At 41.5% G+C, this 23698-nt stretch overlaps 1 protein-coding gene across 2 annotated transcripts in view; it reads right to left on the bottom strand.

Moving 5' to 3' along the window:
• Positions 1–799: 799 nt before the first annotated feature.
• Positions 800–23698, bottom strand: part of GOSR1 (golgi SNAP receptor complex member 1) — a 118013-nt gene continuing 95114 nt past the window's right edge. For both annotated transcript variants that reach the window (XM_056559126.1, XM_056559127.1), the window contains exons 8-10: positions 17706–17788; positions 6040–7540; positions 800–5663 (exon numbers count right to left, since the gene is read on the bottom strand). In XM_056559126.1, coding sequence (XP_056415101.1) covers positions 7416–7540; positions 17706–17788 — 208 coding nt within the window. In that variant the 3' untranslated portion in view covers positions 800–5663; positions 6040–7415. The remainder of the gene's footprint in view (positions 5664–6039; positions 7541–17705; positions 17789–23698) is intronic.

Genomic DNA, 23698 nt, shown 5'->3' with positions numbered 1-23698 from the left:
CTCTCCGGCTTGATTGATTATTCAGATTCTTCTCTTTTACATCACTAGGATGTAAGAGCTGGCAGAGAGAGGTGTGCACACTGCTCTCTGTGAAGAGAGCAGACACTGCTGGCTTGCTACACCCGGAAGTCAGTTGTAGAGAGGCTTCACTGGCAGAGAAATGCACTCACCTCCCCCTGCCGGCTATCTCATCCTAAAGACGTGAGAGTGAAGAATCTAAATAATCAAGCTGGGTAGTGAATATGGATAAGGCAGGGGAGGTCAGCCAGCAGGCCTCCAATGTGCGCTGGGGTGCATTGGAAATAAATCGATTTACAAGCATAACTCTGCACATAACCAATGGATTTCAGTGAGTATCCTCTCATTTTACAGCTGTTCACCCACACTATAAACCAAGCGGTTTAGTGCAGATATACTAGCTGTCAGATTCTCTTTTTAATTTTTAAAGCTTGAAAGGGGAAACGAGTAGTTTTTACAGGGAGGTATTCAGGGCCTCACATACAAACTCCATCCTGTGGTATAGAAGAATTTTCAGTAAACTCTGCCTTTATTTTGTAGTGTTGTTCAGTCCAGCCCCCTAGAAGAGTACAACCCCTTCATCAGTTGATGACCATCACCACCAGAAGAATGGTTTAATCTAGCCTTGTTTGGTTTCTTCTAAACTCAGGGACATTGAAGCAAATTCAGAGTGTGTATACACTGCTTATACTTTTTATGGTATTAAAACAGTAAGGTCTCCCACTTCACCAGCTCAATAGGCTCAACACAATGAAGACAAAAAATTACACACATACAGAAACATGTATAACTCTAATTTATTATTAAATTACATAACAAAGCTTTTTTCCTTTATTACAGACAGGATTTGCACATTGGGTGCAAAGATGGGAAAATAATTACAAGAGCAATAAAATATAATTAGTTTCAATGAGCAATTTGTAAAGCAAAATAAGAAAGTGCTATTAAATGGGAAAGATTATATACAGGTGGGTACTTTGGGTTCAGATATCCCTTCATAATGCCAACACTTTACAAGAGGATTGTTGAATAAATTAGTTGTCACATTCGACAGGAGATCACACACATACATGGTATGTCAGTAGAAAGGGATAACTTGGCATTTGTGCCTGGCTACAACCTTTCACTTCAACAGGGACTATTATATAAGTAAAGCTATATTCTAGCTACATTCTTGCAAGTTACTATTTAGTAATCTAATGGTGATTTAGTTAGGATTCAAATGTTGTTGTAATTGTGGTTTCCTAACAAAATTGAAAGAGGCTCCAAGAGAAAGCATAAAATGTAAATTTTCCCCATGTAAGAACCGTTAGGCTATGTTCACACACAGTAATTTAGTCAGCATTTTTAAAGCCAAAACCAGGAGTGGGTGAAAAACACAGAAGCAAATCTTTCCATTAGTTTCTCTCTGCGTCAGATCCAATCCTGGTTTAGACTAAAAAATACTAATCAAAACACTACAAAACAAAAAGTATTACTGACCCATTGGTTCCCTAGTTTCTGATTATCAGCCTTTGGTAAATTTAAGTGGGCAGTTGATTACAAATAGCCAAAATGCAGACCACTTAAATCACCATAAGGATCTATGTTTAGAACACTAGAATCCCAAGAAGTCAGGGTATAGGAGATGTATCAAAGACACTAAAATATGGTCACATTATGGAAACTGGCCAAAAAATCTACTGGCAAGCAAAAACTAAAAGTATGTGGTCTTATTAGAGTATATTTCTATGTATTCATCCACATGACATCATCAAATCTCAATTTTGTGGCTAAATGGTCAGTTTACCTTTAGAAAAGCCTTAGTACTGCCTTAGGGTAGGGTCACATGTGCCCTATTTTGCTGCTGCGTATTATCCTACCCATTCAAGTCAATGGAACGCAGAATCAGCGGCAGAAAATATACAGCAAAATACTGCACGTGACCCTACCCTAAAAAGGTATTCCCTCTCATCTCTATCTCATGTCAAAGTGTGGCTCCACCTTTGTCAGAATTTCTTGGATTGAGGAGCTGTGGCACCGAATTTTCTGTGGTCCCTTCAGTTTTCCCTGCACAGTGGCACCTTGTCATCTACTGTGCATGAGAACTACAGCCGCTGAATCAGTGATGCTCTCTTTCTAAGGTCTAGTGAGGCTCAATAATATGCCATCAGTGTGAAATGGAAATACATTGGTAGAATTTGCACTCATGTCAAAAATTGTATTTGTTAAAATATCAGTGGCAGGCACTAATACAGCATACTTGGTTTACTATGGTTTCCTTCAAAGTCAGTATGTGCATAAGGCAGCATACACTATCTTGAGGAAATTTCTTAAATCATAAATGGGCACAATTTTTTCCTTCTGTTTTGTAAAAATCATAAAACTCTATACACAGCAGCACACTATATGAAATAATGTTTTATGCTATAACTTGCATTCTAAAATTGATGAAGAATCTACTAAACAAGGATTTGTTAATTCCATTCCTATCTGCATGAAAGACTACTGAACCCAGACATTTGGTCACATGCCATCTGAGGTCCCTCAACAATGTCTAAGCTGGGCAGTTGCAATATTAACAGAGTAGTCCAGTTTGGAAAATGTATCCCCTTTCCAAAGGGAAGGGGATGTGTTAGATAGCGGGAGGACCGACCGCTGGGACCGCTCGCCCTTCCCCATGCCCGGACTGTATCGACCAGTGCACGAAGTGGTGGTGGACACTCCCCCTCCTTGCATATCTATGGGAGAGCCGGAGAAGCCTAAGTACAGCACTTTGGCTCTCCCATAGAGATGCATGAAGGGCGGGTGCCGACCCCCGCTTCGTGCATGAAGAGAGCCGGAGCGCCGTGCAGGAGAAAGCTGGGATCCCAATGGTTGGACCCCCACGGACAGACACTTATCCCCTATAATTTGCACACAGGATACATTTTCCTAAACTGGATAACCACTTAGATTTTTGCCTTAACACAGTAGAAATCATTTTATGCCTACACAATCTACCACTAGAAATTCAGCTCAGTGAAATACAGGGGTGATAGTTGGTATGCAATAGGCTCTGTTACAAGGAGGAAGTTCTCATTTAGGTTCATCTGCATGACCAGTATAAATAGGGGCCATTAACTTCTCTAGTGTTACAATCATCCTTAGGCTGCATTTCTTTGAAAGTAATTCTTGCATGAACTATGAAGTAAGACATTGGTATTCATACCAATTCTGAAGCAACTGCAAAATTGGTGATACCCGACATGATATGACTGTCACATGAAAATATTTAATGAAGCAAAGATTGCACCCAACTTAAAAATTATGGGTAGATATATTCTAGTGGCTTGTACACATCAAAAGTTGTCATTTTCCATAATGTAACACACACCACCAGTTAAGAAGCATCTCTGTATTGTAAGAGTTTTTCAAAGCCTATATAGAGATCTGCAGCTCTCAATTTTTGGGAACAGTTTTTTTTTTTTTTTCTTGAACTTCTAATTAAGAATTTAGATAAGCACTACGGGAAGCCAGTAAAAATTTTTTTTTAACTCCCCACAATTCTGGTATTAAAAAATGAACAAAACAAAAAAGAAAAAAAAAACATGGACTTCCCTCCAGTCGCTCCCTTAGTATCTTTGGCATCCTGCTCCCGGCCTCCACTGCAGTCCTCTTACTGCTTCTTGTGGTCAACTAGTCACACTGCAGATCAGCTTATCGCTGGAGGCAGCAATGTCCTGTCTTGGATGCTGATAGGCTGAGTGGCAGTGTAACATATTGAGCCCTGGTCTTCTTCCTTGTGCCGAAGCTTTATATGTCACACTGCCACTCAGCCTATCACACCAGCCGAAGCAGGACATCACTGCGGCTGATGATAAGCTGATCTGCAGTGTGATTAGTGGACCACAAAAAGAAGAAGGGGGTGATCACCACTGCTCCATGCAGAGGTGGTGGTTGCTGCATACATGAGGAGAGCTGGGGCAAAAAGCAGGAGAATGACTTCTTCAAATTCATTGACTGGCAATCTTGGGAAAATGAACTAACAAACAACTGCAAACGTTCTATGAATCTGAATAATCTTAGTGGCTAACGATATCATACACACATGGTTTTAACTGATGTGCATAAAAATAGAAATCTCCACTGGCACTACTGTGGTTGCTAAGGAGTAATGCAGAAATCCTGTACCGAGGTCTAGATCACAGTCACTTGCTTAAGCCCGTGGTGGTGCTCAGCATACCAAAGTCCACACAAATGTAGAAGTGCTTCAATTAGAAAGAAAGTTAGCGGCAGCTCACCAAAAAATTGGTGAGCTGCCGCTAACTTTCATTCTATTTGAAGCACTTCTATTGTTTTAACTGAGATACAGCTAAAATAAAAAAAATGAAGCAACTTTGCTAATGGTCTTGAGTTAAATTCACACATGCACATTACAGGTGTCAGTTCAGTAATATGCTCATGTAAAACAAGTATTTAGGAGGCTTAGAAGGAAGAAGAAAGTCAAAAATGCTGTTTTTGTGGTAGGGCCAAAAAAAGGAAAACATAACAGAATGACTGATTCTTCTTTCATTTGGATCCCCTTCTGTGTTTAGCTAAAGATACTGCCACAAAAAAGTGCATGTGCATTTCCAGCCTAAGGCTGTACTGAATTTACATAGAGAGATCATCATCATACAAAAATCATGCATCATGAAAAAACTCTTTCAAAAACAGGCACACAGGGTTTGTTTGTAGCCTGTAGAAATGGATAGAAATGGGTCTGCATAAGTGCTGTATACATAAAATGGAAGGATGTTTTGAGCAAGACTAACAGCAAAGATGCTTCATATTTTATTTTTAATTAAAAAAATTGCAAAAAAAAAAAAGGTGCCATTTTGAACCACGAAAGGATACTAGGGTACTCTGTAACTTTCACTAGAAAACTAAACATATTGGCCGTTAAGTGGAGAAATTGCTAATAACAATCTAAATCCAGAGGACATCTTTATGGAGTAATCTGAAAGCCAAAGTAAATAGCAAATTGGTTTCTAGAGGAAATTTCTCCATTTCTTTTTTTGTTTATATATATGAGCCTAATAGAAGTTTCACTAAAGTGTCTTACCACCGAAAACTTTTGACGAGTCTCTGTAACATGTCAAAATCTTTTTAAAATGACAGGAACACTTTAAGTTTGGTGACTATGCACATATATAACCACATACCTTCAACAGCTATGTCAAACATAAAACTCATGTATGGATTGCTTGTACAAGAGCTCAGTTTTCACCCAAATGACTAAATAAGACATTCAGCCTAAACACAGCTTATTTAAAGGGGCCGCAATGCGATTTTTATTTTATTTTTACAGAACTAGTGCCACAGCTGCGGATGCACCCACTGTAGTCACAGAGGGACTGCAGAGCGAGCTTCTGACTGTGGCTGTGAAGCTCTGTGTGTACGCTCGTAGCGGAGGATTTCTACAGTGGGGAATCCGCCACTAAGAGTGAACACACAGAGTTACCCGCCTGCAGTCGGGAGCTCGCTCTATTGTCCCTCTGTGGCTGCCATCAGTGCATCCGCACCTGAGTCACTCTGCCCTTTAAGGAAGACCTCCACCTTAGTGCACATTACTGTTTAGCATCTAAAATGTTAAAACCAAATGTACAGTTAAAGGGGTAGTCCAGTGGTGAAAAACTTATCCCCTATCCTAAGGATAGGGGATAAGTTTGAGATCGCGGGGGGTCCGACCGCTGGGGCCCCCTGCGATCTCTCTGTACGGGGCCCCGGCTCTCCGCCGAGATAGCGGGTGTCGACCCCCGCACGAAGCGGCGGCCGACACGCCCCCTCAATACATCTCTATGGCAGAGCCGGAGATTGCCGAAGGCAGTGCTTCGGCTCTGCCATAGAGTTGTATTGAGGGGGCGTGTCGGCCGCCGCCTCGTGCGGAGGTCGACACGCCCCCTTCCCGCCGGCTGTCGGGGCTCCATACAGGAGATCTCGGGGGGCCCCAACGGTCGGACCCCCCGCGATCTGCAACTTATCCCCTATCCTTAGGATAGGGGATAAGTTGCTCACCACTGAATCACCACTGGACTACTCCTTTAACACTTAGTATTATCAATCTGTAGGGGACCCAAAGTCAAACTTCCAATATGGCCTTTCTGCAGCTGATTTTACTACCCTTTGACTTCAATGAGCAGGAAAATTCGAAGCAGCAAGTATGCCGCAAAATATGGCTCGTGTGACCCCACCCTAAAGGGTACCTGGCAAAATAAAATTGCAGGCAGGCTGTCATAGAGTAGGAGTAGCTGAGCAGATTCATATATGTATTTATAAAAAAAAAAAAGATTCAGTACATTTATTAATTTAAATTAAAATGTAATATACATTTTCTTCATTTAAACCTTGGCTCATTCTTCACTTAGAGGTCCAGAGGGCGGTCTTACTCAGTAACTGAGTAAGAGCGCCCTCTGGACTCCTAATAAATTAGGCCCGCCCACTGGACTCCTCTGCCCTCTGGACTCCTAATAAATTAGGACCGCCCACTGGACTCCTAAACCCAAAATGAGCAAAAGTTTAAATTAATAAATTACTAGCTCTCTTATACCTTTTCCCACAAAAACATATATCCATCTGCTCAGCTCATGCTGCCTGCTGATCATATGGCATTTTCAACATGATGGGTTTGCTTTAAATTAACATTGCAATGTTACCCGTTTTCCACCATGAAGATTATTAATATACTTTTTTTTTGTAAATAAAAAGGGTATAGATATATACTTTATATTTTTTTTTTGTGAAGTCTGGTCAAACAAGGACTGTATGGTTACTGTATAAATAACTGAAGCTTGCTACCTCCAGGAACACTAAACCAGACCAACGGTGTGGATACCATTTCAAAACACTTCACCACAAATATGTCAGGTTTCTACAAATTTGCGTGGATATTGGCGACTGATGTTTTTTTCTGCATGCCTTGAAAATGTTATCAGTACATAGTAAATTGGTTATGTACATGTGCCTGGTATACATCTTCATATAACTGAATAAGAATTATTTAAGCTAGTAAAATTGTCCATGAGCCTATCTACACAACCTTACTGATCTGCAATGCCTGCCATACAGTACATTATAACAAATCTTTAGTGGGTTAGTGGTCCTTTAAGGTGCCCGCTCAGCATTTCCTCTCACAGACACCAATAAGCCTTTCACAAATCGGAAAAAATTCAGTATGTACATAGAAGATTAGATGACAATGACTATGTACAGCTACTGGTCTGCAATTTGGATGCTGCCAGTACTATAGCCTGTCAATATAAAATAAAAGTAAAGTATTCCTGTAATATCCCCACTCCCTTATATACACTTGGTGTGTGCAGAACTTCAACTTCCATGTTTTTCTTCCATCCTGATGTAGCTGCTCCTCTGGTTTGTGGCAGAGTCTGTGTCAGTTATTAATGGAAAGCATAAAGTAGCAGCAAGATAGTGCAAATGCCAATAACGGAGCCCAAGATGAGAGAATCCCGGCGCTTCCGCAGGTTAATCCTCTGGATGAGACTGTTCACTGCAGGAAAACGATCTGAGGAGCTGGGTTAAGGACAGCAACGTGAAACAGGCATCAGGTCTGAGACAGAAGGCAAAGTTCACATTCACTTGAATAATGCATACATGTGGCATAAAGAGAAATGAAGGTTCCTACACTGGATGTTTCTGTGAGGCTACATATCTATGTACCATATTTTTCGCCGTATAAGACGCACTTTTTCTTCCCCAAAACTGGGGGGGAAAAGTCGGTGCGTCTTATACGGCGAATACACCCCTATCACGGCGGTCCCTGCGGCCATCAACGGCCGGGACCCGCGGCTAATACAGGACATCACCGATCGCGGTGATGCCCTGTATTAACCCTTCAGACGCAGCGATCAAAGCTGACCGCCGCGTCTGAAGGGAAAGTGACACTAACCCGGCTGTTCAGTCGGGCTGTTCGGGACCGCCGCAATTTCACCGTGGCAGTCCCGAACAGCCCTACTGAATAGCCGGGTTAGTGCTTACAGGACACCGGGAGGGACCTTACCTGCCTCCTCGGTGACTTCTCCGTTTAGGGATCCCCTGTATGGCCGGCGCTCTCCTTCCTAGTCATCACGTCGTCGCGTACGTGCGTCGGCGTGCGTAGCGACGTGATGGCGGCGACGGAGACCAAGGATACCCCGCCGTCAGCAGAGACGTTCCGGAGCGTCGGGGACATGGCGACAGCGATGGAGCGAGATCCAGGGCAGCGGTGACGGGTCCGGAGCGGCGGGGACACCTGAGTATTACCTCCTATGCAGTGGTCTTCAATCTGTGGACCTCCAGATGTTGACAAAACTACAACTCCCAGCATGCCCGGACAGCCAACGGCTGACCGGGCATGCTGGGAGTTGTAGTTTTGCAACATCTGGAGGTCCGCAGGTTGAAGACCACTATTGGGTTCAAAATCTTTATTTTTTTAGATTTTGCACCTATAAATTGGGTGCGTCTTATACGCCGGTGCGTCCTATAGGACGAAAAATACGGCACATTAGTTAAGCATGACAGCAACCCTTTGTTAGTAGTATCTGTGCATGCTAAAAGCAATGGTCTTCAGAACAGACAAGTTAATCCACAGAACTGTCTTCAAAATAGGAATCAGAATACATATTTTATCATTGCTTGTATAGCAAAGCAAAACCTTTTTAAGTCTCCTATTAAATCATGGTAAATGGTATTAAGATGTATATCTGGAGAGGAGTCATACTCATAACAAAAAAAAAAGAGTATTGATCCCCAATCTGATTCTCTCAACCTAGCAGTAAACTTTACCAACATGCCCAGACACCTATAAGCTATCATGGCATGCTGGGTGTTGAAGATAGCATTAGATTAGAAATTACAGATTGATGACCACTACAGTAGAGTATCTGTCTGCCAAAACTTGTAATCACAAGGAAAGAAAAAGAATACTTTTAGATTGTGTTCACATTTTTCTCAAACTGTTGTATTGTTTTTAATGTGTTTTACATGAGAAAACACTGTGTGCAATAAGGCACATTGCAAACCCACAACAATTCATATACCACTTGATGTAAACCCAGTCTTAAATGGGCACTTATTAAAACTAATTATGGTAAAAGATTTCTAGTGTACTTAGTTTAAAAAAATAATAATAAGTTTTCTGTTTTATTTGTGTTTAAAAAAGCAGCCACTAGGTGTCTCCTTGCTTGTCCAGAGCACATTTCTGCCCATCTCTTGCACAGATGATGAACTCCTGCTGGCCTGGCAGAAGCCCCAAATCAGGAAATGCTGTCCGGAGTAATAAGGGAGGGGGGGGGGGGGGGGGGTGCATCCGTAGCCAATCATAGCTCATCTCACACTGAACTGCTCTGGGCTGTGTGTAACATGTGTAACAGTGTGATGGAGGAAGTTCTCCCCTGTATGGCTTCAGATGATGTAACGCCTCTTCCCAGTCTGTGAATTTGACTTAGAATATTCTAGAGTGCCCTAATCATGCACCTTTTTAGTTTTTTGATACACCCCCCCTGTTCCTGAGATATGCAAGTTTATAGTTTGTCTAGCAATTCAGAGAATTGCCAGATGGCATCAAGTACATTTTATTTATGCAAGCGACTATAAGGCAATTTCGAGGGATTATGTAGTCAAGGAATGTAAATGCTTTAAATAAAGGAGTGTGAATGCTTAATACACCTCCCTCCCTTTATAATCCCACCCACAAACTGATATCTATCTACTCCCATTATTAAAATTAAGTTTAAAATGTACCTGTCACTAAATAATCTGTTCTCAACTAACGCAGGCTATGTTCCCTAACTATTCCTAACACTCCTCCTGCCCTTAAAAACAATTTCAGAGCTTTAAAAAGCTGTGTATTATACCTTTCTTCTTGTTCACATCACTGAGGTATGACATCACTGAAGTCTGTTGGGGGACCACTTCTGCCCTCACATCGTTGCAGAACTGTGATGAATAGAAGACCTCAAGCTCTGTGTATGTTTCAGTCTGTATTGCTATCAGTGAGGCTCTCCTGCAGCTTTCAGTCTGTGTGGCTTTCTATGAGAATCTGTGGAGCTTTCACTTTCTGTGCAGCTGTTAATCAAGCTCCGTGCAGAGAAACACTTCCTGAGTTCAGACTTCTACCAGGCTGGGAGGAGACCGAACTCACTGTATTAATTGTGGCAGGAAACAGAACAGAGCCACCTAGTGGCTATTTATTCTATTACATTTTAAACATATTTATGTTGATAATATTAAAAGCAAGTGAATGGGAAAAGGTCTGCTAATTACACAAGGAACACTATATTAAAAGTTTTATTTGGTGACAGGTACTCTTTAAGCTTGTCTGACAATTCCCGGAATTTCTGGAGAACGGAAGGGCATATCAAGAAATTGTAATAAGCATGCGATAAGGCCACCCTAAACTATGTAATGCCTATTGGGTTGGTCACAACCCCCTTTAAAGGGCTTTTACACATTGATGGCCTATCCTCAGATTGTAGATCCCAGGCTCCCCCTGCTGATCAGCAGTTCACCAGAGCAGCACCCCTGGCATATACACAATGATCAGGGCTGGAAAAAGATGGATCAGTTCATTGTAAAGTGGCAGACACTCATTCGTCTGCTGATCTCTTTGTTGAAACTTACTTAAAAATCCTCTTCCCGTGCAGGAGGAGCTTTGTGGCCAACAAATGATGACAGCAGAGGACCACATGAACAATCCTGCGATCATTGCAAAGCAAAACTGACGGCTCTCCTCAGCTGAATGCTTACACCTGCGCCTGGATTAGCCGGCAGTGTTCCCGATTCACAGTAGTAAAGAGAAAGGAAGGAATTTCCAGCGCGGGATCAATGCAACAGGTTCTTTATTGCGGATCACATGGAATACACAGATAGGTGTAACTGTGTATTCCATAAGATCCGCAGTAAAGAACCTGTTGCATTGATCCCGCGCTGGAAATTCCTTCCTATCCTGCGATCATTAGGCCCCAGGTCTGTCATCTTTGTATTTCTGTTTGACACTGGCACTTTTAAAATGTACTTTGCTGCAGCGACGTAGATTTTACGGCGCATCTCCTTAAGGGGTTAAAAAGCCCTTTAAGATGTTCTGTGTATTGCTACAAAACAGTTACCAGCACAAGCTATGCTACAGTATGCACCTCCTCTGAATGTCAGGTGTGGAATTGTGTCTGACATGGATGGGTACAAGAACAAATACAGTGTCAAAGTGGGCACATAACACCACTTACCTAAAATGTCAGCATCATTCTGCACTTGACTTGAAGAGGCTCTTCAGTTTTCCCCCTTTCCTGGGTCCCTATTCATTGTCATGTACATTATATACACATATATATTTGTTTTGCGTGGCCTTTACAATCTATCCATTAGTAAACAACGGACCAAGAACAAATACATTTTCATCCCTCATTAAATATATGAAGGAAAAAATGCAACCATGCTGATGTTCTGCTACAATACTGCTTATCAGCCAACTAGATCTTCCCTTAGAGCAGTGGCAGGGAACTAAAAGGGAACAATGGTGCATTGGAAATAACTTGCTGGTTACTGTTCAGTTCACTTTGCCATTTACAGCCCAGGAGAGGTATCAGGAAGACAGCTGCTGAAATATTAAGCACTTTCCTGGATCTACTCTCATTACATGTTCTGTAGTAATTAAACCTAGGATTCCTAAGTCTCCATTGATCAGTCTGCTCATCTGTCACTATGAAAAAAAAGCAAAAAAAAAAAACATGGTAGCAGAAAGTGATAGCACCACTTATAAAAATATTTAAAGATCTTGGAAAAATATGTCTAATACAGTATTATGATTTTTATACACTAAATAAGTAATTGTTGCCCCTTAAACCAGTATTTAGCTTTGGCCCCTATGGGAACAAATAGTTTTAGTTATGCACGAATAAATCTGTAAGGTAAGATATCTGGATTGTGCCATGTACATCTGTATGGTTGGGGATATTGTTAGCTTAAAAAAAATAATTTTGAAGTTCTTATCTTATGTTTTTATCCTCTATCTTCACAAGCTTGAGGGTATGTTACAGTGCAGATACAATGCAGATTTTCTGCCGTTTATTTCAGAGCAGAAAATGTGCATTGTAATACAGTAGTGTCACTTAAATCCGCAGTGGTAAATCTATAACAAATCTGTATAATTTGGTGTAGATTTTGGTGCAGAAACGCGGATGTCTATTACAATATTATTTATTTATTTTTTAATTTCAATGGTAACCTCTATAAAAGTCTATACAATTACACAGACAGGAATACAATATACTTAAAACATAAAGCATATATTTGAAAAGCAGACGTGAAGTGTGACTACACAGTGTACATTACTCATAAAGAGCACAGACAACCCTTAGAAAGTCATGTTATAGTTGTGGTCAATAACATTCCTGCTGACAATGTGATTTGCCAAATTGCTTACTCTGAATGGAGAACATCTCTCTGAGGAGTTATTTTCCATCCAACATATTTGAGGGATTAAGAGTGAAAGACTGAAAGGGGATTTTAAAGAATCACTTCTATTTGTAAATGAGGAAAATGGTGAAATATAACTTAAGGCATACATTTTATTTTTAAGACTCTCAAGTTTTGTGAACTTAGCCCATGGCCCTAAAATTCTGACACAGTGTGTGACAATTACAGTGGGGCAAAAAAAAGTAGTCAGCCACCAATTGTGCATGTTCTCCCACTTAAAAACATTAGAGGCCTGTAATTTTCATCATAGGTATACCTCAACTATGAGAAACATAATGAGAAAAAAAATCCATAAAATCACTGTCTGATTTTTAAAGAATTTATTTGCAAATTATGGTGGAAAATAAGTATTTGGTCAATAACAAAAGTTCATCTCAATCCTTTGTTATATACCCTTTGTTGGCAATGACAGGGGTCAAACGTTTTCTTAAGTCTTCACAAGGTTTTCACACACTGTTGCTGGTATTTTGGCCCATTCCTCCGTGCAGATCTCCCTTAGAGCAGTGATGTTTTGGGGCTGTCGCTGGGCACACGGACTTTCAACTCCCTCCAAAGGTTTTCTATGGGGTTGAGATCTGGAGACTGGCTAGGCCACTCCAGGACCTTGAAATGCTTCTTATGAAGCCACTCCTTCGTTGCCGGGGTAGTGCGTTTGGGATCATTGTCATGCTGAGAGACCCAGCCACGTTTCATCTTCAATACCCTTGCAGATGGAAGGAGGTTTTCACTCAAAATCTCATGATAAATGGCCCCATTCATTCTTTCCTTTACACAGATCAGTCGTCCTGGTCCCTTAGCAGAAAAACAGCCCCAAAGCATGATGTGTCCACCCCCATGCTTCACAGTAGGTATGGTGTTCTTTGGAAGCAACTCAGCATTCTTTCTCCTCCAAACACAATGACTTGAGTTTTTACCAAAAAGTTCTACTTTGGTTTCATCTGACCATATGACATTCTCCCAATCCTCTTCTGGATCATCCAAATGCTCTCTAGCAAACTTCAGATGGGCCCAGACATATACTGTACTGGCTTAACCCCTTAAGGACTGAGCGTTTTTCCGTTTTTGCACTTTCATTTTTTCCTCCCTACCTTTAAAAAAATCATAACCCTTTCAATTTTGCACCTAAAAATCCATATGATGGATTTTTTGCGCCACCAATTCTACTTTGTAATGACGTCAGTCATTTTATCCAAAAAACTACGGTGAAACGGAAAAAAAAAATCATTGTGCGATAAAATTGAAGAAAAAACGCCATTTTGTAAGTTTTGGAGGCTTCCGTTTCTACGCAGTACATTTTTCACTAAAAATGGCATATTATCTTTATTCTGTAAGTCCATACGATTAAAACGATACCCTACTTATATAGGTTTGATTTTGTCGTACTTCTGGAAAAAAAAAATCATAACTACATGCAGGAAAATGTATACGTTTAAAATTGTCATTCTGACCCCTATAACTTTTTAAATTTCCTGAGTACGGGGTGGAATGAGGGCTCATTTTTTGCGCCGTGATCTGAAGTTTTTAGCGGTACCATTTTTGTATTGATCGGAATTTTTGATAACTTTTTATTCATTTTTTCATGATATAAAAAGTGACAAAAAATACGCTATTTTGGACTTTGGAATTTTTTTGTGCGTACGCCATTGACCGTGCAGTTTAATTAACGATATCTTTTTATAACTCTGACATTTCCGCACGCGGTGATACCACATATGTTTAATTTTTATCTACACAGTTTTTTTTTTTTTTTAAATGGGAAAAGGCGGTGATTCAAACTTTTATTAGGGAAGGGGTTAAATGATCTTTATTCACTTTTTTCTTTCTTTTTGCAATGTTATAGCTCCCATAGGGGGCTATATCACTGCACACACTGATCTTTTACATTGATCAATGGTTTCTCAAAGGAAACCATTGATCAATGATTCTGCCGCTTAACTGCTCATGCCTGGATCTCAGGCACTGAGCAGTCATTCGACGATCGGACACCAGGAGGCAGGTAAGGGGACCCTCCTGCTGTCCTACAGCTGTTCGGGATGCCACAGTGATACCGAACAGCCCCCTGAGCTAACCGGCAACATTTTACTTTCACTTTAGACGCGGCGTTCAACTTTGAACGCCGCTTCTAAAGGGTTAATAGCGCGTGGCACTATTAGCCACGTGCTGTGGCCCCGCGTTATAGAACGGGAGTGGACTCAGGACGTACAGGTACGCCCTGAATCCTTAAGGGGTTAAGCAAGGGGACACATCTGCCACTGCGTGATTTGAGTCCCTGGCAGCGTAGAGTGTTACTGATGGTAGCCTTTGTTACTTTGGTCCCAGCTCTCTGCAGGTCATTCATTAGGTCCCCCCATGTGGTTCTGGGATTTATGCTCATCGTTCTTGTGATCATTTTGACACCACGGGGTGAAATCTTGCGTGGAGCCCCAGATCGAGGGAGATTATCAGTGGTCTTTTATGTCTTACATTTTCTAATAATTGCTCCCACAGTTGATTTCTTCACACCAAGCTGCTTGCCTTTTGTAGACTCAGTCTTCCCAGCCTGCTGCAGGTCTACAATTTTGTTTCTGGTGTCCTTCGACAGCTCTTTGGTCTTGACCATAGTGGAGTTTGGAGTGTGACTGAGGTTGTGGACAGGTATCTTTTATACTGATAAGTTCAAACAGGTGCCACTAATACAGGTAACGAGTGGAGGACAGAGGAGACTCTTAACCCCTTAACGACCAAGGACGTATATTTACGTCCTTGGCTGGCTCCCGCGATATAACGCGGGGTCACGCGGTGACCCCACGTCATATCGGGTCGGTCCCGGCATGTATCTGATGCCGGGTCCCGGGGCTAATAGCGCGCGGCAGAGATTGCGGTGCCGCCCGCTATTAACCCTTTAGACGCGGCGTTCAAAGTTGAACGTCACGTCTAAACCGAAAGTGAAAGCTGCCCGGCTGCTCAGCGGGGCTGATCGGGACTACCGCAGTGAAAATGCGGTGTCCCGATCAGCTGGGACACGAGCAGAGGTCCTCTTACCTGCCTCCGGCGTGTCCCCTCGGCGATTGATTGCTCCAAGCCCGAGATTCAGGCTTGAGCAATTGACCGCCGATAACGCTGATCATTGCAAAGCTATGGCTTTGCAGTGAACAGTGCTGGCAACCAGTGTGTGCAGTGTTATAGGTCCCTATGGGAGCTATAACACTGCAAAAAAAAAAGTGTATAAAAAAAAGTTAAGAAATGTGATTTCACCCTTTCCTTAATAAAAGTTCAAATCACCCCCCTTTTCCCATAAAAGAAAACACCATGTAAATAAAAATAAATATAAAAATATATAATTAATTAAACCGCACGGTCAATGGCGTACGCGCAAAACAATTCCAAAGTCCAAAATAACGTATTTTGGTCGCTTTTTATATCATGAAAAAATGAATAAAAAGCGATCAAAAAGTCTGATCAATTCAAAAATGGTACCTCTAAAAACTCCAGATCACGGCGCAAAAAAATGAGCCCTCATACCGCCACATATGTGGAAAAATAAAAAAGTTATAGGGGTCAGAAGATGACAATTTAAAACGTATACATTTTTCTGCATGTAGTTATGATTTTTTTACAGAAGTACGACAAAATCAAACCTATATAAGTAGGGTATCATTTTAATCGTATGGACCTACAGAATAAAGATAAGGTGTCATTTTTACTGAAAAATGTACTGCGTAGAAACGGAAGCCCCCAAAAGTTACAAAATGGCGTTTTTTCTTCAATTTCATCGCACAATGATTTATTTTCCGTTTCGCCGTAGATTTTTGGGTAAAATGATTGATGTCACTGCAAAGTAGAATTGGTGGCGCAAAAAATAAGCCATCATATGGATTTTTAGGTGCAAAATTGAAAGGGTTATAATTTCTAAAAGGTGGAGGAAAAAACGAAAGTGCAAAAATGGAAAGACTCGTGGTCCTTAAGGGGTTAAAGAAGAAGTTACAGGTCTGTGAGAGCCAGAAATCTTGCTTGTTTGTAGGTGTCCAAATACTTATTTTCCATCATAATTTGCAAATTCTTTAAAAATCATGTGATTTTATGGATTTTTTCTCCCTCATTATGTCTCTCATAGTTAAGGTATACCTATAATGAAAATTACAGGCGCCTCTCTTATCTTTTTAAGTAGGAGAACCTGCACAATTGGTGGCTGACTAAATACTTTTTTGCCCCACTGTACATCGCAAAAAAATGACTTGTCAACTGTGACCAACTCTAGAGCAGGAAAATAGCTTTGGCGACCCCTGACTGTTCCCAAACTGCAGTCAGCATTATTATGTATTGCTTGTAAACATACTTTTTATACATATTTTTCTGGATCATGGTCATATATATCTAGAAGTGTTCCAGTGACATTCCAGGAGAATTGTGGAAGATAGGATGCTATAGAGGTGCTTACTGGCAGATGAGGATTAAAGGGGTACTCCGCACCCCTAGACATCTTATCCCCTATCCAAAGGATAGGGGATAAGATGTCAGATCGCCGGGGTCCCGCTGCTGTGGGCCCCCGGGATCTTGGCTTCTGCACCCACCTGTACGGCTTCCACCTTACACCGGCAACACTGGAGTATTCGGAGCCTGACCACAATGGCGGATGAGCGTGACGTCACAACTCCGCCCCGTGTGATATCACGCCCCGCCCCCTCAATGCAAGTCTATGGGAGGTCCGCCACGCCCCCTCCCATAGACTTGCATTGAGGGGGCGGGGCGGGGCGTGACGTCACACGGGGCAGAGTCGTGACGTCACGCTCGTCCGCCATTGTGGTCAGGCTCCGAAGCCTCCAGCGTTGCCGATGTGAGGTGGAAGCTGTACAGGTGGGTGCAGAAGCCGAGATCCCGGGGGCCCACAGCAGCGGGACTCCGGCGATCTGACATCTTATCCCCTATCCTTTGGATAGGGGATAAGATGTCTAGGGGTGCGGAGTACCCCTTTAAGACTACTACTTCTGGACAAAACAGCATATCAGTGCCCCTAATGCAACACCTAAAGTTGAGAATAATACCATTATACCTCATTATTTACAGCACATATAGCCCCTCTAGCTGTTTTTTTTCTACAGACAGAAGTTAGAAAGGAGAAACTGTAGCAGCTTTGTATTACTGCTTGTGGATATGTCTAATATTGGTAATACCTAAATATTTAGCTGTAAGTGAGTGTTCCACTTTAGTGTAGTAAAGAATTAGCATGCTCATAAGGATACTAGCCAGGGTATTCATCCGGCTCTGTATGGATTTTAATATTCCTCTCTGCGACGTCATGTTTTCCTTTGTAGCCATTGCAATGCTGCAAAGATAAAGAAAGCATTTTATTTCATAATGGAATTTCATTCAGCAAGAAAGAAGCAATTATGTAAAAATCCTTAACTCTCCAGATAGAAAAGGATTTTGCAGTCTGTAATACAAATTTTATCTGAAGTCTGATCTAGAATCAAGAGCAATGTGCAGGGATTTGTCTACTGGCAGACAGAAATGGCCAAGTCTGCAACAAAAACAAACCAAGTAACACCTCTGGAGCCGCACCTACGTTGTACATGGGGGTCTCACAAGTTTACTCTGCTATGTCTATAATTTCAATATAGCAGAAAGCAGCCCCTATTCTTCATCTGACTGTATTCCCTAGGCAGGGCTATTGACCCTTATTCTCAACACAGTTGTGGGTTCCTGAGATAGGACTCACTTTACAAGACATTTATAGAATATTTTGTGGATAAGCCCTAAGTATCTGAGATGTGAATACCACTATAAAGAATAGATCCGTGGTCTGTAGTGAGCACTTGTTCTTGGTTTTATCATATTAAATAATTCTTTCTGCATCCACACTACCTTGTCGCCTTTTCTGTTATTGGTGATGCTGACTGTTGTATCTGCTGTATCACATGCCCTGATCTTTTTCCAGTTGTGAACTAGATGTTTATATTGTTCACATTACATGGGAGCAAAATGATTACTTATTTAAAAAAAAAGATAAGTAATTAAATAAGATTAGATATGCGTTACTCAGTACCTTATCCTGGTCATGTACATGTCATTTTTATGTTTCTAACACCCATACTTCACTAAAAAATAGCATATTACCGCTGCTCAATGTTTTTCTCGTCTGAGGGAAGGGGCGTGTCCATCTCTTCCCTGCACTGTAAAGACTCCTCCCCCCCTCACTCTGCTGACTCATTGCTCTCAGGAGCCTGGCAGCCCTGAGCTGTAATCCTTTCCTCTCTGGTTTTATGCTGTACACACACACACACTGATTTTTGAATATTGCCTGAACGCTTCCACATATTTTGAGTGAATAACTTACATTTTCCTAAATTAGTGCAAAGGTATAGTGCTAAAAGTAGTGTTTTTTTATGCTTAAATTTTCTATCTGTTGCTGTGTCATTCATGTGTATCATCCTTTGCCAGTCCTGTAATGCTGTGACTTGTAGTTTTAGAATAGTTGCAGGTACAGTGTTTGGATAACTATTTTTTTGCAGCAGTGTTGCTACAGCTTTTGCAAAACTACAACTCTCAGCATGCCTTAGACTGTCCAGGCATTCTTGGAGTTGTAGTTTTGTAACAGCTGGAGGCACATGATTGGTAAAACTATTACAGCAGTGTTGCTGCAGTCTGTGTTCCTCCTGCAGCCTTGTCAATCAGCCATCTTGTGTCCATGATCCTTGGACACGCTCATGCTGCTGTGGGACTCAGCAGTGTCCCAGGAGGTATGGGGAACTACCTTTTCAAAGGTAGTTTTCTTTAAAGGAAAACTGTCACCAAGTTCACCAACACTAAATCAAATACACTGGGTTATAATGTGGGTAAAAGGAGTCCATACATGGGTCACTTACTTTATGTTTTCTTGTCGCAGAGATGTCGTCTGCTAAAGTTCCACTGTTTGCCCTTCATTTGCACTCTGAAGGCGGGTCCCCCACCGGCAGCCTTGCTTTGGGTCGGGAGGAAGGGGCCTTAGCCCGCCCCCCCCTAGTTCGCATATTACTTTTTCCCGAGCGCAGTGCATCGAGAGAGCGCTCTGTGAAGTGTAACTGCACATGCGCCGGTCCCTCGTTAAACCGGGAAGTACCTCTTTCTGAAGTCTCTCTACACCCGGAAGTAGCGAGACTTCAGAAAGAGGTACTTCCCGGTTTAACGAGGGACCGGCGCATGTGCAGTTACACTTCACAGAGCGCTCTCTTGATGCACTGCGCTGTGAAGTGTAACTGCACATGCGCCGTGTGCTCTCTCGATGCACTGCACTGTGCAGTATAACTGCGCATGCGCCGGTTTAACAAGGGACCGGCGCATGCGCAGTTATACTGCACAGAGTACTCTTCTGACGTACTGCGCTCAGGGAGAAAATCAATGTGCGAACAAGGGGGGCGGGTTAAGGTTCCTTCCTCCAGGACCCAATGCAAGGCTGCCAGCGGGGGACCCGTCTTCAGAGAGCAAGTGAAGGGCAAACTGCGGAACTTTAGCAAACGACAACTCGCCGACAAGGAAACATAAAAAAGTAAGTGATCCATGTATGGACTCCTGTTCACCCACACTATAACCCAGTGTATTGGGTTTGGTGTGGGTGAACTTGGTGACAGTTTTCCTTTAATAAAATATGATATATATATATTTTTTAAGAATTATATATTAGAAAAATGTATGTATTGCCAAGATGTACAACATATAAAAGTTTTTAGATCTGACAGTGCTCATTTAAAGTCCTAAAAATTTACTATATTCAGCATAGTATTGCACCCCTTATGCTGATTACCTAGGAATACTTAAAACTACTAAGGTTGATCTCACAATAAATACCATAATATAGCATGGTTTTTGGCACTAAGAATTTATAGACAAACTGATATTTCATCAGTGTTTTTTTACTTGCAGGCTGGTAATACTTGCAGCCAAGCTCTTCCACTGTAATAAATGACCTAAATCAAATGTGTTCCTGACTTCTACCACTGGCCAGCAGATATTCTCTCAGCAAATCTCTGCAGCGTCCCTGGACTCATTACAACAGTTATCATTGTAGCCGCACAGGTCTGCCCGGTTTGGATTCAGAGTGATGGCGGCTTATGCAAAGAACTCCCCAGGGACACAATCATAAAACCTCATTAGGAATATATCCTGGGAGTGAGTGCTTTTAACATCAGAAAAGCAGAGCTCAATACGTAAGGAAGGCAAATGCATGTAGCTTTCAAGCCTGTACATTAGGGATGGGAAAAGCTTTACATTCTGCTAAAAAAAAAAAAAAAAAAAAAAAAGTTTTCATCAAAAAGGAATTACTGAAGAAAGGGATGCGGGCTGCGCAATTTGGGAACTAAGCAACACTGGGTAGAATACCTAATAAGCAAAGTCTTAGATAGCAGGAATTCCCATCTGTATGTTGTGCTGAGCAACGTGCGAATAAATTATCCCTGACCATTTAGCATCCTCATTGTCTACACGTTTGGGAATCATCAAACTTTTAGAGTGTTTTAACTCCTTAGCTTAGATCTGGCTGCATCTCTTAAATAGCTGCTAATTATCACTTAGGTGATGTGATAGGAGCGAGATGATTTCTAGAGGGGAAATCGAAATCTCTTTTGCTGACCAATGTAAAAGACTGGCAAACTCATTTATAGGGCACTTATAACCTATCCTTAAGTTAGTGTTAAATGTTACTTTACTGAAGACCACCCACTGATACCTAGTAAGGAGTTCCTAGGTGCACTGCTCCTCCTCACCAGTTCCCCATGTAATGTCTTGGGCTGCACTGCAACCTTGAAAAAGCTGAGACAACATTCATGATGCTAAAACTCAACATCTGGGCAAAGATCACATAAGGCCTCGTTCACATTGCCGTTCACATCCAACCCATTAAGGGTCCCATCAGCTTTTTTTTTTAGCCGATCGGACCCTAAAACTGGTCGGATGCAAATGGCTACTATCGGGTCCCGATGGACTCCATTTACTTGCATGGGGTCCGTCAGTGATCCGGTAATTTTACAGGAATTTAGCGGAGAAAAAAAATGTGTGCACTATTTTTTTTCTCCGCTAAACTCCCGTCCTTCTGGCCTGATTGCAGACGGAAATCCGAACAGCGGAGTCCGTTGACAATGTGAACGAGGCCTAAGAATTGAAAGACCAGCCATCAAACACAGGTACAGACACTATATTATGAACTACACTAACTTTACAGCCCCTGTAGAATAGTCAAAAAAAAATAAAAATACACTTTTGAATACCCCTTTAACATTTTATTGTAATAGTTTGGGCATTTCCGCACAATAATTTATTTTATTAAATTAAATTATGTTTTTTGTTATTTCTAAAATGAAAAAAAAGAGGGTCATTTAATATTTTTATTGGGAGAGGGGCTTATTCACATATATAAATATTTTTTTTTTTAACCTTTTTTTAAGTCCCATAGGGAACTATTAATAGCATTGATCAGTGTAATCTGCATTCTACTGCAATCTATATAATAAATTATATATTGATTCACATATACAAAATGTTTGTATCATAAAGTTGACTTTTTTTTATTTTTTACTTTTTGAAGAAATTGGAGGGCTTTTTTTTACGAAAATTTCAAAATCTGAATTTTTCAAGGACCAGTTCAGTTTTGAAGTGAATTTGAGGGCCATTATGATAGAAATCCCCCATAATGGACCCCATTACGAAAACTGCACAACTCAAAGGATTTGTTAACCCTTTAGGTGTTTCACAGGAATAGCAGCAAAGTGGAGAAGAAAATTCAAAATCTCAATTTTTTACACTAACATGTAAACTATCCCCCCAAAATATGTAAACCAATTCCTCTTTAGTAAGAAAATAGCTCACATGTGAACGCAAAGCGCTCTGCGAGCGTGCAAGAGGGCTCAGAAGGGAGGGAGAGACATTGGGCTTTTGGAGAGCGCATTTTGCTGAAATGGTTTTGTGAGGCATGTCGCATTTAAAAAGCCCCCATGATGCCAGAACAGCAAAAAAAAAAAAAAAAAAAACATGACACTTTATTTGGGAGACTACACCCCTCAAGGAACGTAACAAGGGTTACAGTGAGCCTTAACATCCCACAGGTGATTGACGAACTATCGTTAAATTGGGAAGTGAAAATTTCATTTTCTTTCTCAAGGGGTAATAGGAGAAAATGCCCCTCAAAATTTGTAACCCTATTTCTTCTGAATACATAAATACTACATATGTGGACATAAAGTGCCCTGGGGGCGCTCTAAAATGCTCAGGAGGGAAGGAGCAACATTGGAGAGAGAATTTGGAGAGAGAATGGGGGATTTTGGAGAGAGAATTTTGCTGAAATTGTTTTTGAGGGGCATGTCACATTTAGGAAGCCCCCAGGGTGCCAGGACCGTGGACCCCCCACATGTGACCCCATTTCGGAAACTACACCCATCACAGAATGCAATAAGTGGTGCAGTGAGCATTTACACTCCACTGGCACTTGACAGATCTTTGTGCAAATGAAAAATATGTTCCAAAAATCTGTCAGACATCTGTGGGATGTAAATGCTCACTGCACCCCATATTACATATTGAAAGGGGTGTGGTTTCCAAAATGGGGTCACATGTAGGGATGGTCCACTGTTCTGGCACTATGGGGGCTTTGTAAACACACATGGCCTTCAATTCCAGCCAAATCCTCTCTCCAAAAAAACAAATTTTGCTGCTTCTCTTCTGAGCATTGTAGTGCGCCCGCAGAGCACTGAACATCCACATGGGGTATTTCCTTACTCAGAAGAAATGGTGTTACAACTTTTGGGGGGCTTTTCTCCTATTACCCCTTGTGAAAATGAAAAATTTGGATTAACACCAGCATTTTAGTGAAAGATAAATCTAATTTTACATTTTCACATCCAACTTTAAAAGGGTACTCCGATGGTGCCAGAAAGTTAAACAGATTTGTAAATTACTTCTATAAAAAAAAATCCAGTACTTATTAGCTGCTGAATACTACAGAGGAAACTTTTTTCTTTTTGGAACACAGAGCTCTCTGCTGACATCTCTGTCCATTTTAAAGGAGTACTCCGGTGGACACTTTTCTCATGTTATCCCGTCCGGGCTGCAAAATAAAAGAAAACACACTTTATCTTACCTGCCAACGAGCCCCTGGAGCTCCGGTACAGGTGTTCGGTCCCCGGGCTGTATTCTTCTTACTTCCGGTTAGCCCGGCACGTCACACGGAGCTTCAGCCTATCACTGGCCGAGGCGGGATATCGCTGCGGCC

The sequence above is a fragment of the Hyla sarda genome, chromosome 2, assembly GCF_029499605.1.
Source record: "Hyla sarda isolate aHylSar1 chromosome 2, aHylSar1.hap1, whole genome shotgun sequence".
NCBI lineage: Eukaryota > Metazoa > Chordata > Amphibia > Anura > Hylidae > Hyla > Hyla sarda.
The sequence above is the reverse complement of the archived record's forward strand: the minus strand, read 5'-3'. Positions and strand labels throughout refer to the sequence as shown.